At 34.0% G+C, this 15,171-nt stretch overlaps 3 protein-coding genes across 5 annotated transcripts; 1 reads left to right on the top strand and 2 right to left on the bottom strand.

The window, feature by feature from the left end:
* Nucleotides 1-348: 348 nt before the first annotated feature.
* On the bottom strand, nt 349-3,578 carry LOC104779518 (type IV inositol polyphosphate 5-phosphatase 9-like). 3 transcript variants are annotated; one of them, XR_015596381.1, is made up of 8 exons: nt 3,397-3,578; nt 3,071-3,261; nt 2,578-2,685; nt 2,179-2,485; nt 1,537-1,721; nt 1,111-1,219; nt 845-991; nt 349-721 (listed from the first exon to the last, which is right to left on the bottom strand). XR_015596381.1 is itself a non-coding variant. In XM_010503883.2 (8 exons), the coding sequence occupies exons 1-8, from the start codon at nt 3,415-3,417 to the stop codon at nt 505-507; spliced, it is 1,290 nt and encodes a 429-aa protein (XP_010502185.1). In that variant the 5' UTR covers nt 3,418-3,577; the 3' UTR covers nt 349-504. The 3 variants fall into 3 exon arrangements, 2 of the variants coding, with proteins under 2 accessions (XP_010502185.1, XP_010502186.1); XM_010503883.2 differs by having other exon boundaries at nt 845-996; nt 3,397-3,577; XM_010503884.2 differs by having other exon boundaries at nt 845-969; nt 3,397-3,577.
* A 4,284-nt stretch (nt 3,579-7,862) lies between these two features.
* Nucleotides 7,863-10,383, top strand: LOC109133315 (uncharacterized). Its single transcript, XM_087509109.1, has 3 exons — nt 7,863-8,858; nt 8,967-9,839; nt 9,922-10,383. Exons 1-3 carry the CDS (start codon nt 7,863-7,865, stop codon nt 10,381-10,383), a joined length of 2,331 nt encoding a protein of 776 aa, XP_087365235.1.
* Nucleotides 10,384-10,739: 356 nt separating this feature from the next.
* LOC147945197 (uncharacterized) lies at nt 10,740-14,236 on the bottom strand. The gene is made up of 6 exons (XM_087509703.1): nt 13,376-14,236; nt 12,963-13,256; nt 12,599-12,880; nt 11,723-12,192; nt 11,534-11,639; nt 10,740-11,447 (listed from the first exon to the last, which is right to left on the bottom strand). The coding sequence occupies exons 1-6, from the start codon at nt 14,234-14,236 to the stop codon at nt 10,740-10,742; spliced, it is 2,721 nt and encodes a 906-aa protein (XP_087365829.1).
* Nucleotides 14,237-15,171: the final 935 nt, after the last annotated feature.

The raw sequence follows: 15,171 nt of genomic DNA, 5'->3' as shown, positions 1-15,171 counted from the left end.
ACATATATATATATATATGTGTATGTTACTGCATGGGATGTCACCTCCAAATAACTTTTAAAATGTGTAATTTATAGCCAAATGGATGTTCCAGTAATATTCTGGTGGTTGATAATTCGTTTTAGTACGTGTTCAGGATCAAAGATTGGGTGTTACTATACTTTTCATTAATTAGTAGTTCTTTTTAAAAGTTGTGGTTGAGAATTTTAACCTTTTTTAAGTAACAAATATATGTGATCCCGGACCATAGAGAGTTGTTGAACTGCATAAATGATATAACTCGATGTACTTTGTAATTCTTGAATAAGATTTTACCACACAACTGTCACTTGTCGCCAAGATTGCATATTTAATCAATATTTCACAAAACCTCTATTATAGATTCTTTTATTACAAGATGCTTAGAACAAAATTGTATAAAACAAAGACTCTATTATATGAATAAGCTTATAACTATAGTTGGGTGTATTATATACATGAACACTCACCCCCCGGTTAATAAAACTACGTAGATATCCACGAGAAGTCTTTAGCATCTACGTCAATTGTTTCTTCAAATCTGTCCGAGAAAAATAAATTACGAATCTTTTTACCACGCCGTATAACAGTAACTTCTGCGGTGAATATTGCTTTGACAGGTCTGTGATCAGATATCTTCGTTTCTCCTCTTGCATATTCATGTTGCTTCAGTCCACTTCCGTACCATATTATACGATCACACCTATCATTTATATGCATGTGATCAAACTAAGATATATAGTAATTAACCAATATTATGATAAGGAGCATGTATATTGATGTATACTGTATACCGTATACACATACTTTACGTTACTTTACTTACCATGCAGGAGCTCGTTTCTTCTCGTCTTTTTGGTATGTAATGCATCCATAATATAAATCCGAATTTGGAATATATTTATAAGTTGGAGCAAACATGACAATTCCTTCTTGCCATCCTCTGAAAATCTGGCCGTTCAAGATCTCCATGCTTAGCTTAATTTTATATAAATAAAACCATATAAGAAAATGGCGAGTTTACAACCTTTAACACATGTAAAAAATATTGAATTATACTAGTAAGATGTTCATTTCTATATAAACAATCACCTGATCATTTTCTAGTAAGATGTTCCATTCTTGGCTTTTCACCAATAATCTTGTCTTCTCCTCGGGTAGTGAAATTCTATAATTCAAGTCTCCCAGAAAAATTACTCGACTGTATAAATTGATCCAATAAAGAGAAGACAAAAATAACTTTAATTAATAATTATATAGATAAGAAATATCACAAGTTGGGTAATTTCTTAAACAAGGAGTACATACTAAGCAAACTAGCCTTTTTCCTTTCACAATCTCATGTCTTATTATATTTAACCGGTCAACTTGCTTAAACTATTTTAATTTTGGTCTGACCTTATATAGTTAATTACTAACAAGTTGGCTTTCTTATAAAAAAAATTCACGAAGTATATGAACCAAGTGTTATTGAATTCATTTCAAGATATTAGCGTTATATTAAGATATAAAGCTTACTCGTGATCAAGAATCTTTTTAGGTAAATCTAGAGACGAGCCTCGAGGAAAACTCGATCTCGCTAAGATCTCATTAACATCGGAGTTTCTCTGCCTTTCATCTCGGTCCCGGCCACCGGAAGCTAGATGGCAGCAAACAAAACAGAAGGTCGTTTCGTGCAACTGAAACCTAACCGATACCGATCCCTAATGATAAAATAATCAGTGGTGTAAGTATGATAACCAAAGACAAAGAGAACAATATAATTATTTATTTATATGAAATGCAAATTTTGTTTGTGTTGGCGCTTCAATATTAGGCACAAAAATCAAACTCACACATGCTAGCTAAATTTAAGTTTAAATAAACTTAACTATGTTTTGATATTCGGTGAAAATACTACCAAACTATTACTATGTGTTTATATATAAATGGCCGACATACTGGCATTATATTCACTAATTCATATACATATATATAACTATAAGTTCAAATTTCAACCACAAATTATAATAATCATTTGTGAATACAAATGCGAACGCACGTAATTATTTCCTATTAACAGTCAACACCTAACTCAGTCGACATCTATAACAGTGAGATTTTCTTTTGAACTGAAAAAAAAAAAAAGTTAAAAAATACTTAATTCTAAAAATCAGTTACCTTGTTTCCTAAGCAACCCATGATGCCGCATCCAACGCATGAAACGCTAGGATGCCGGATATATGGCCAGAGATCACCTCGGACCCAAACGGTGATCAAGATTCCGACCATCTGTTTACTTATGATACATCTGAAATCTTGTGAAATACTATTAGTGCCCTTTGATTCCGACACGTCCTTGTCTCGATGAGGTTCTGCTACTCCCTTGTTTAAAGTCTCTCTTATCAAAGAGTTCCATTTTGCAGAGACCTTATTGTTATCTGGTCCCAATACATTCGAAGCTCGAAGAGGCACAACCTCTTGAAACCTAGATTTTCATTCAATCAACTTTTAGACATATAAAATCCATACGTTATAACTAAATAAATTTAATTTTTATTATTAGAGTTTATTAATCACCCAAGCACGTATATGTCGCACGGTGTTTTGTGTGTTTCCAATAAATCATCCATGTCAAGCCCATCGTCCGGTACAATACCACCGACGTTCCATGTGCTTGCAAAAACCCTAAAAGATATACATAAGTTTACATTATTTTTTAATTAAAAAAAAACAATTGTCAAACGTTCTAATATATTTGATAAACCATTAACTGTTAATTTTGTAAACTCATGGAACACAAAGGGATCAAACTATGACTCCCTTAGAATCTAAATTAATTACGGTTGTCATCCACCTGTTGATTATAACTCTACTGGTTTTGCGCATTCGGAATTAGGTTTAAATGCCGTGCAATGCAAGAAAAGTGACTAGTTATGTCAACTATACGTTATTGTGATCCGCGCTCTCTTCTTTTCCCAAGTATATTCGACGGTTAAAAACTACAAATAAAGGTAACTATTTTTCATGACAGAAAACGAAACAAAGGGTATATAAAGTTTTAATGTATTACTTGTAGTTAAGATGCGTGGTTTTGTGTTGCTCGAGTAGAATTGATTTAGACGTGAAAGAAGGTCGTTCATCAAGTAATCCGGAAGCTTCTAGAAGCTTCTGATCTGAATCAGGTGGGAAATCAGCGACGAAGTTGTTGCTCCCGACGCTTTTCCTTAGGATCTTGTTGGCCACAAGTCTTGGCCACATAACCTTATCAATATATACCACAGAATAAATTGCATGCATATATTAAGATCAAGGGAGAATAACAATAACTTATACAAGTATATATTTTTCCGGTTTATCCGACGTATAGATTAAAAAGTACGAAATACGAATACTCACTTCTCTATAGCTTCCAAGCATTGCTTAGAGAGAGAAAGAGAGACGAAGAACAAGAGATCGAAAGAGGAGAGAGAGAGAGAGAGGTTTATCAAGAAGCAATGGAATTGTAGAGGAAGTATAATAAGTAAGGGAGGGAGGGAGATAAGGAGCAAGAAAGAGCCATGCAAAGCCGGAGAGAAAGAGGTGAAAATGTGACGTGGGCGATGATTATATACTATATAGTTTTTATTATCATTCCCTTTTAATAATTAGTCCGACGATATTATTAAGCTTATTTTAAAAATCCAAAAGAAATGAAGGTTGATGATTGGTCCATTATTATTACTGGTTGTTGGACTAGTTAGACATCAAACCACCTTGATCACATTGTATACGTCCTTAAAATCCCACACAAATTAATTTGAAACCAATCAATCTTTGTCCTTAACTGTATTACTTTTAAATTAAACACTGAAAATGATTACCTTTTTACTTATTTTTAATAAAGAAGAGGGTCCAACTTGTTACTATTTTTATCATCGGATAAAAAAAATTAAGTGAAGATGTGAAAGCAATTGCAAATTGTAATAATGAGAAATGACAAAATTAGCTGGCGATGTATTTGTTCCTCTAATATAAAAGAAAACATTATGTTCCTCTAATTATAGAGTTCTACTATTTTGGTCTTTGAATCTTGTTATATGTCATAAACTTTCTTTTAGCAGAGAAATTAAGATATTGTTACTTTTTGGTCGGTCTAATCAATGTGGATCGCTACATATTTTTTTAATCAAAGGCTTACCATTGTTTGTTTAACGATATATTAATTTCGATATTACTAATTATAAGTTTGAATTAATTTCGGCTTATAATTGTGAGCAGCTAAATTACTCCACCAATAAGTTGCTGCTAGTGGTGATATTGTATGGGGAATATCCGTCGTATTTATTTGGTGCTCTGTTGTAACTTGTAAAGTCTTTATATCAGTATATATATATTTCAATAGGTCCCTCAGCTGATAATACATTACGAATTATAATCATACTATATAGAAGCACATGACACGGCAATAGTAACTAAGACGAAAGAACAACAATAAGTTATGCAAGCCGTATATGTACTAACTACTAACCAGAAGGGTTAGTAACTTGCATAATAAATATAATTTGTCAAAATGGTAGTAGGAGATATGGAAATTAATTTAACTATTAAAAAATGGCAGTGTGATTTTTTCTCTTCACATGTTATTTTGTTATGTGAACGTTTATTTTATTACATAGAATTTCAATTTTATAACCATTTGTCACGGCAATATTTGGTTAACGGCTGTGCGTTTTAAAATATTTTAAATTTGACCAAGAAAATATTGTTACCCGATTTAAAAATACATGTATTACTGTAGCTCATCATGGAGCAAGTTGCATGAAAAACAAAGTTTTGGGTATGGAACTTGCACTTTGTAATGCAGCCAACAAAAAACCAATTTATGTCCAATTGGATCCAACCATTTTTAATGGTGACTCCACAAAGCTTCAATGTACGTGTGTGTACGCATACACACAAGATTATAATTGGTATTGGATTGTCTAATTAAACACTGACAGATATAATAGTGTAATGATCTATATTGATCGATGCAAGTAATATCAGTATTCACGAAATGAAATTTCTTTTTATTGTTTAAAACTAGTTTCATTTCATATAAACTACATGATTCACAAAGTAGGGCTTTTCTTCTGATGACTTATTTTGATTTTAAAAATAAAATTTTATATTTACATTATTACATACTTTCTAAAAAGGAAGAAAAATAATGAAAGAAAAGTGTTTTAATGTGAGCAATTTTTGGTGGATTCGTATCCATTACATATCTTGTAGACAAGTAAGAATGAACCAAAATGCAACACGTGGCAGATACAATATTGTACGTAAAAAAATGACTATAGGCTATAGCAATACATATAGTTTAGATTTAGACATAGACCATTTTTGTTTGGTATATGACTAAGACATAAGACATGCACCATACTAAACAACAAGTTGGCAAAATTGTCTCTAGACAACACTTGCTTTTACACAGGCTAAAAAGGTGCAGTTAATGTTTGATATGAGGGATCATATACTTCAAGTCTTCAACCAAATATTTCCCGTGTAGGTTTTAATACTCATTGTGACAAAATACTATAGAGATGCATGTCAGAATGTCTTACAGAAAGAAAAAAAACACTATACACCAGTTGTTAAAATGTGTTGATTGTTTTTGTCTTATGTTTGCTTATTTGCTCTCTTAGTATTGGATCATAACGAAGTTAAGTTTATTTACCCCAACAATATTTTCTTACCAACGAAATTAAAAAAAAAAAAACTTAAAATAGATCACAAGAGCGTTATAATTTTGTTATGTTCGTCTCTTAGGGAGATACTAAGAAAACGTGTGTATATATATACATTTATATGAGATTGTTGCTGGTATGTCTGTTCTTTTCACACAAGATGTAGTATATACCAAAGTTCGGAATATGAAATGTCAAGATAATTTTTTTTTTTTTTGTGCAAGAGTCAAGATAATTAAGTTTCATGTTTTCGATAGTATTAAAGAGGGGATTTGTATACGGAGAAGAAACTAATCAACTAGTTTTACCTTTGATCTTAAGCAAATTAAATTACATACCTAAAGAATTATTTTTATAACATTTCTATGTTTCTTTTTTTTTTTTTTTTTTTTTTTTTTTTTGGCAAACATTTCTATGTTTCTTGTCACAACATTATTATTGTTATTAGTTTATCATTATTAGTGGATGCACGTGTCGTCCTTTTATTTGTTTCTCTATGAAATAAAAATTATGACATTATAATTATATACTATCCATTTACATACTTTTATTAAAAAATGTTTTGGATACAACCGGACAAATTGTCCATTATATCGTTCATTGGTTCAATAATAATTCTAGTCAGTATATGTTTATACTTTATACTTATAGTGATAAGATTATTAACGTGTAATAGCTCCGATTTTTCTTTTATCGAAGTTCTATTTTAATTAACTATATTTTGTTTCGGTATTTAACCAAGCAAATACAATACAGTAAATAGGTTTGATTACTTAATTTTTAAAAAAATATTTTCCCGATGAAAAAGACAAAGATCATTGGGTATCTTGAAATCGAGATTCCAGGAAAGTTGGATTTCAATTAAAATCGTAAGGAAGAGGGTTTGGTAAGTTTTCTTTTTGCGGCATGTCTATTAATATTAATAACCAAATGATTAATAATTTATATCTAAGATAATCTTAAGAATTGTTGGGCTTCTAAAGTTTTAGGGAAAATCACTAGTTTGACCCAAATTGAGCAGTTAATTGCTAGATTAACTCCTAAAATTTGAGGGTCAGTTGGGTTAGTTTTATACCGAAAATACCCTTTTTTGCTTTGTTAGGAAAAAAAAGAAGTCAATATTACCCTTGGTTAAAAATTCCTGCAATTTCGTTTTTTTTTTTTTTTTTATAAAAGTCTGCCATACAAGTAATGGCAGATTAATTTGTAAGTGGCAGATTTATTGTCGATGGCAGTTTTTCTTTGGCAGACTTATTTTAGATGACAGATTAATTTGCAGAGTTTGACGGCAGATTTTTTTTCTATTGGCAGATTTATTTGAAGTGTGTAACGACAGTTTTTTTGTGAACAACAGATTTTCTTAACGCGACAGACTTATTTATAAAGTCATGACAGATTTTCATTGTTTTAGTCAATTTTCTTGGAATTTTGTGGCAGATTTTTTATGATTGTTGTAACAGTTTTATTTTTCACTTAAAAAATCTGTCACATTGCGACAGATTTATAAACGTAAAATTAATTGCTAGTTTGACATATAGTGGTGACAGATTTTTTGTAAGTTATGACTGATTTTTGGATTGATGGAAAAATCTGTTGTTTGATAACAGATTTTCGAAAGTCTTTTTAAAATTGCTATATTGACCCACATGCACAATATACGTTATGGCAGATTTTCTTATGTTATGACAGTTGTTTTTTCCTACTAAAAAATCTGCTGCTTGATAACAGATTTATTATATATGAATACAATGATACCAGATTTGTTTTATGTTGATATAGTGACAGCAGATTTTTTTTCGGGGTAATGACAGATTTATTAGTGCCTTTTGTGACAGATTTTTTTAAAGTTAAGCGACAGACTTTTGTAGCAGTTGCCATATATGGCGAGAATCTAGGATTTACCTTATTTTTTTCTCTTTTGTATCGTGCCTCCCCTCCCCTCCCCCTATATCGACTGAAATTTTTTTTCTCTTTTGGGTTCATCTTATTTTTTCCATAAATTCCTTCTTCCTCCTCTCCAATGTGGATTTAATCATGCTTTCTTTCCTTTTGGGGTTCATAATCGACTTCTCTATTATTTTCCTTTGAAGGTGGTTTTTTTTTTCCTATATCTTCCTTCACGTTTTAGAGTGATTGTTACACAACCAAGAGAATATGAAGCATGTGATTCTCGTTTGTGGTAATTGGATCTTTGACAACAACAAATGGTTGTTTGTTGTTGATAATGAAAGGGGTTCACGAATTCTACAATGTAACGATCAAAGCAGATTTGATGATTGCATTGAAATGGTATATGAGGATTACAGGCTGGATAACAAGGTATTTGATGTTGTCTTGAGTTACAAGATCTCGAAGAGGTTATTGCAGGATTTATCCAGTGATACACCACCAGTTATTATCGATAATTCTCGTCAGTTGCACACTTTTCTGGGACAATTGGAAAGGGTTACAGGTCGACTTTGTGTTGAAGTGAAGAAGAAAATACAGACTGATTTGAATCACAAAGGTAAGAAACAAGGAAGAGATGAAAATGATCAGGTTGGAGAAGAGTATCTTGATATGGCCATCGACACAAATGAAGAAGAGATCGATGAAGATGATAGTAGATTTGATTATTGTGATGATTCTGACGGAACAGATTCTGATGATGAGAATTTTACCATGTATGGAATTCCACCAGAAGAAGAGGATCAACAATTTCCAATGAAGAACAGGAGTTCATCTTTTTATATTGAAGAAAATAAGGAACCTGTTGATGTCTCAAAGGTAGACTTGTCTTCTGTGAATTTGGCTGTTGGGCAAATGTATGATACAAAGGAGCACTTAGAAACACGGTTGAAGATACTAACCTTGGTACAAAGGTTTGATTATTTTGTTTACAAATCGAGACCAACACTACTGATTGTCAAGTGTTGGGTTAAAGGATGCAAGTGGAGGGTAAGAGCTGCAACAATAAATCACTTTCCAAAGTTTGAGGTCCGTGTGTTTATTTCAGCACATACATGTTCTGTAACAGAGCGCTCTACACGTGCCCGACAAGCAGATCATCATATTCTAGGAGAGTTGTACAAAGATTTTGTTGGTGGAGTTGGTCCCAAGGTACTCCCAATGCATGTTGCTGAAGCGTTAAATAAACGCTTTCAAATCAAGGTATAATTTTTCTATTTATTTAGCATTATTTAGATTATTTTGTTTAGCTTTATCATTTTTCCGTTTTTTTGTTCACAACAACGAAAAAAAAATATTTGTTGATGATAGATGGATTATTGGAAAGCATATCGAACGTTAAGGCATGCTCGCGAGTTGGTCAGGGGTAGTCCAGAGAGTGGTTATGAGCAGCTTCCTACATATTTGTATATGATAAAAAGGGCAAATCCTGGAACTTTTACACAGCTTGATGTTGATGAAGCTCAAAGATTTAAGTACTGTTTTCTAGCATTTAGTGCAAGCATACAGGGATTTCCGTTTTTGAGGAAAGTGGTTGTTGTGGATGGTACTTTTTTACAGGGAAAATACTTAGGGACACTACTGACAGCAACAGCTCAAGATGGCAATTTTCAGATTTTTCCAATTGCTTTCGCCGTGGTTGATACAGAGAATGATGAATCATGGGAATGGTTTTTCAAGCAACTCAGCTGTGTGATACCTGATGATGAAAGTCTTTCCATTATTTCTGATAGACACAAATCAATTGGGAAAGCTATTAAAAAGGTTTATCCGAAGTCTAGTAGGGGAATATGCACATACCATATGTACAAGAATATTTTGGTTCGGTTTAAAGGTCGAGCAGAATTTGCTTTGGTTAAAAAGGCGGCAAATGCTTTTAGACTTATCGACTTTCAAACCACATTTGATCAGATAGAAGCCATGAATCCAGCACTACATGAGTACCTCGTAAGGGCTGATGTGCGTATGTGGACTCGTGTACATTTCCCAGGTGATAGGTACAACTTGCTTACAAGCAACATTGCAGAATCAATGAATAAGGTCATGTCACATGCTAGGAGCTTTCCTATTGTACAACTATTGGAAGAAATAAGGTCCATGATGACTAGGTGGTTTTCAGATAGAAGGACTGATGCATTGAAGATGACAACAGACTTGACTCGTGGTGTAGAGAAAATTCTCCAGGTCTGGTCGTTTTCATCCTTTCTTAGCAAGTGTGTATGTTATACAACTAAGTTTCTAATATAATGTCGTTATTATTTTATAGGGTCGTGTGGACTATGCTAAGTTACTTACTGTCCAAGATATCGATGCACACCAAGTACAAGTAACAAGTGGAACATCTCTGCATGTTGTCAATTTGAAAGATAAAAAGTGTACGTGTCGCCGGTTTGACTTGGAGAAACTCCCTTGTGCACATGCAATTGCGGCCGGTGAATTCAGAAACATTTCTCGCATTTCAATGAGTCATCCTTATTATCGGAAACACTACGTTTACACTTCCTACGAGAATGCCATCATGCCAAGGGAGCTTGATAAATCTGTTCCTGGACATGTGATAACAAAGGTATGTAGACCACCGATTCCAAAACAACAACCAGGTAGACCAAAGAATTCAAGAATCAAATCAGCATTGGAAATTGCAATGGAAAAGAAGAAGCCAAGAAAACAATACACATGTGGTAATTGCAACCAAGTAGGACATAATCGCAAGACATGTACTCTATAATTTCCTAGTTTTTGTTATCTTCCCAAGTTCTCTTTATTTTTTGGTTGAAAATGACAATGCTTTCATTGACATAGAATTCTTTTTAGTTCAAAGTTCTTTTATATTCTCCACTTCTTTTGTTAGTAACAATTTAAAATTTAAAATGAGTATATTATCATCGTTCACGTTCAAATTCACATGCAAAAGAAGAGTAGTCTTCAAGTTATATTATCATCATTCACGTTCACATTCACATGCAAAAGAAGAATAGTCTTCAAGTTATATTATCATCATTCACGTTCACATTCACATGCAAAAGAAGAATAGTCTACAATTATAATGTTATTACAAAATGTAAGGCAATGAAACAAAATAGTCTACAAGGACTCATCAACTAGGGAAGGGATGATAACAGCTCGAGGAGGTGAATCAGTCATATTAGGTGGTATGGCTAATTCTCTGACTTCATCGTATAATTCCGCTGCAAGCTTAATCCGAAGAGCCAACATGTTCTCATCGCAAAGCCCATCAAATGTTTTCCCAAGAGCTAAACATTCAATGTACTTAAGAGCATACACACCACAATCACCTGGATTTTCATTCCGAGGAACATTTTTCTTCACCCTTCTCAATTCCAACATTGCTCTGCTCTTTTTACGGTTTGTCTCAGGAATCATGTCACTTAACATCGCAGGAATCATTCGCCTTAAAGGCAAACATGCAATGGCCATTTGTTCGTCATTCACCAAGGTTGGTATGCTATCATAGATGTGAATCTTCTTACCTCGCAAGTCAATATCCAAAGCCACCCAATGGTTCCCATTGACAAAAAGACAAGCGTATAAGTTATCCACATCAATCCACCACTTCTTGTTCGTAGCTGACTCCTCAGGATATTCACCAAAAACGTGTTTCACATAGGAATCCCGAAACACAAAATTCTTAGGCCCCATATCAAACTGTATGTAGTCCTTCTTCAATGTAGTCATCAGATCTTGGTCTAAGAAAGCTATGCGCTCTTTAGGATACGGACAAGGCTCACGCATATATCTTCGCCGGAACATAGCCATTGCACAACCCATGTGCTACATTCAAAAAAATAAAAACTAGAATAAGCGAAAAATATAGTATTGAATAAACGCCTATACTAAATTATCAAAAATAAACTTACATGTTCTGTCAACCATCCATAGTCATAGCTTGGCCAATGTTTCCTTGGAGTCATAATTTTCCAATAGAATCTCACAGCTGCGTTGCTGGTGCTAAGTGGCTCTTCCCTGTGAATATAAGAAAGAGTTAGTACATATATAGATAATGATAGTAACTTTTATAAACTATTCAGAGTTGTTGATGTATATACTTGTCAAGGCTGAGAAAATCCAGAAGTCTCTGATGTTTCTCATCATCTACAGGCTTAAGATGATCGCCTAACACATTATCACCCTCTGTAATGATCCGCTTGACTGTCGAGTTACCAAGGTAAGGATACTTCTGCGATCCTGCCAACTGGGGCACGCGTCTAGAAGTCTTCGAAGGTCCAGGTCCATCCAACTTCGTCAAAGCCTCTCCAAGGCGGTTTAATGTCACCTCAAGTTTTTTATGTACCAACTGATCCTCCTTGTTGGACCATGTATCTTCAGAACTGGAAGCTATTTTCAATTTAGCTTTCTGAACTTGGGTAGTGATATCCTCAACATCGTCAGAAGCAAGACCAGTAATCTTATTTTTCTTGGAAGTTTCCTTCTTCCCAACCTTCACAGATTCCTTCCTCACCACCCTTTGAACTGGAAATTCATCTTGTGATGTCTGCTTCATCTCAACAATCCATGACTGCAACCGAACAGAACATTCCAAGGAGGTAAGAAAATCGAACATGAGAAGCAAAAACAATCCATGATATGTTTAAGAAAAAAACAAACAGAACATGAGAAGTTTAAAAAAAACAGAACATGAGAAGTTTTATTAATTCAGAACATGAGAAGTTTTAAAAAAACAGACCATGAGAAGTAAAAAAAAAAAAAACAGAACATGAGAAGTTTAAAAAAAAACAGAACATGATAAGTTTAAAAAAAACAGAACATGAGAAGTTTTATAAATTCAGAACATGAGAAGTAAAAAACAAAACAGAACATGAGAAGTAAAAAAATAAAACGACGTGGTCGAGTTTTTTAAAAACAGAACATGAGAAGTTTTAGACAACAACAGAACATGAGAAGTAAAGGAAAATGTAACTTACAGGTGTTTTACTTGTTCCCTCATCATCGTTAATGGTGTGCGAAGTGGCATCATTCCGTACATCAGCGTCTTTAGGCTCTTTTTTTTCTTTCTCCAATGCTTTAATCCTCTCACCCATCTCCTCTTTGAACACCGTCATTTTTTTTTCAACGAATGTTTCAAATTTACTCTCCAAAGCATCTATTCGACTGTTGAGTGTTTTGCCCAAGTCAGAAATAGTCTCATTCATTTTCTCAATCGCCCTCCAAATATCCAAAGAAATTGACTTGTCATCCTTACCATCCTACAATAACATGTTCATTAATATCATAATAGAGAAGACAAAAATTGTTAATCAATTACGGTAAAGGAAAACGAAACCTTACCTCCATGTTGGTTACATTTTCTCCTTGTTCACATTTAGGATCACTATCTGTCAATCTTTTTTTCTTAGGATTGCACCCTCTGTTGTCATTCACCTTATCAGCTTCAGCACTTCTTCTCTTCTTTTTTGAACTTATACCAACTGTTTTGACACAACTCCAAGCATCTAGAGACAAACGGTTATGAATGAGATCTTTAAGTAGCTCGTCTAGGTGTAGATCCATATGCTCATCTGTGTCAGACCATAGAGGATACATGTTTTCCTCTGAAACATGAACCATATGCCTAACACGAACCTACAAGCCATGAATAAAGTGATTAACACTGGTAATAACTTTAAATTCACACAAATTATTAATTGATGTCAAAAGTATTTTTTTTTTAAAGATAGTAACGAACTAGCACAACTACTAACCTGTCCATGCAACTTCTTCTCGTTTTGGATGAAGTTTGTGAAGTTGATACGTTTTCGAGATGATCGCCAATCAAGAAGTGGAACACCAGTGGTTTCTATCCTTCTAACCCCATAACTTTCTCCTATTCCAGTAACACTCTCATACAACCAAATTAACAAAGCATGAACACACCCGTGTATGGTGTATGAATCTCTGTCATAGTCAACCATCTTCACAGAATTCACTAGACTACTAAAAGCAACCCGACCCCATGGATGTTTTTCAAAAGCAACTGGATCTAAAACTCTCTTAGCGGTTGCCAACGGGATTCTAGATGTATGATGAATTCCATGTACGCATACTGACAACAAACATAACCTACCAACCATCATCCTCTTATCAAGATGCCATGTTTTGCTAGAATCAATAACCTTTACCAACTCACTCCACATAGGACCATCAAGGGTTGTTGGTATTTTCATTTCTTTCCAGAAATCATGGTGATCAACATCAAAGTTCTCTAAAAGGTCAAATGCATCACAATTTAACCTTGTTATCTCTGCAAACTCATTTAAAGAAAATCTAATTGGCCTATTATCGATCAAAGACCAAACCTCATGAATGTTGTTGATTCTCAGCTGATGTGTGAGTAGAAAGTGAACTCTCTGCGCAGCCCAGGTGTATTCCAATTCAGCAAACTTTATAAACACTCCAAGAGATGAGTCCTTGAGTTTATCCCACACGTCCACCCCTAATCCTTCTCTCAAAATTCCAATTTTGGACACAAAACAATTGTGGTTCATGCTCCTATGTTGGAGAGGCGATTTCCCTTCTTCATAAAGTAGAGGAGGATATTTGATGCTATTGCTTGAAGATGCCATTCCTAAACATACAAAAAAAAAGAATCAAATGTAACACAAAATTGTTAGATACTTCTAATCCAAAAAAAAAATCTCTCGTTTATAGAAATCAAAGAGAAACTAATGAACACAACAATTAAGATAAAGCTAAATCATTCGCAAGTTCCTATTTAAGCACAACTCCTATTTAAGTAGCAAAGACGTTCACTTGTTTGCAATTTCAAAAAAGTATCAAACAATTTCAGAAGAAACACTAATGTACCATTGACGAACAGAGAGATTGGTGCAGGATTAATCTACAATTTTCAATTGTACTGCACAATTCCTATTTAAGTAGCAAAGACGTTCACTGGTTTGCAATTTCAAAAAAGTATCAAACAATTTCAGAAGAAACACTAATGTACCATTGACGAACAGAGAGACTGGTGCAGGATTAATCTACAATTTTCAATTGTACTAAATCACTCTGACCAAACTAACTAAATATGATTAAACTATAATTTAACAAATTCGACAGTGCTAATAAATTATTAAGGGGAAGTTCCTAGTACTTTTTAATTCAATTTAACAGATTAATCGGGAAGACATGTGATTTCATCTGAGTTTTTTGGAGAAATTAAGCCAAAAGGCAACAAAAGGAAAGCTTTTATACCTCAAAGGGTGTAACAATGGCGAGGGCTTCAAGAACACCGGCGCCGAATCCGAAAATCAACCACCACCGAAGCCACTAGGGTTCTTATTCCGCCGCCGGAATAAACGACCCAGGACAACCGCTGTATCTGGCTAGAGCAGTGAACACCGTTGATTACACTTCTTATTCGCCGGCGAAGATGACAATAGATCGTGCTTCCGAAGCCACTAGGGTTCTTATTCCGCCGCCAGAATAAACGACCCACGACGACCGCTGTATCTGGCTAGAGCAGTGAACACCGGTGATTACACTTCTTATTCGCCGG

Source organism: Camelina sativa, chromosome 4 (genome assembly GCF_030686135.1).
Source record: "Camelina sativa cultivar CO46 ecotype springtype chromosome 4, ASM3068613v1".
In the NCBI taxonomy this organism is placed as follows: domain Eukaryota; kingdom Viridiplantae; phylum Streptophyta; class Magnoliopsida; order Brassicales; family Brassicaceae; genus Camelina; species Camelina sativa.
This window is presented reverse-complemented; position numbering and strand designations above follow the sequence as displayed.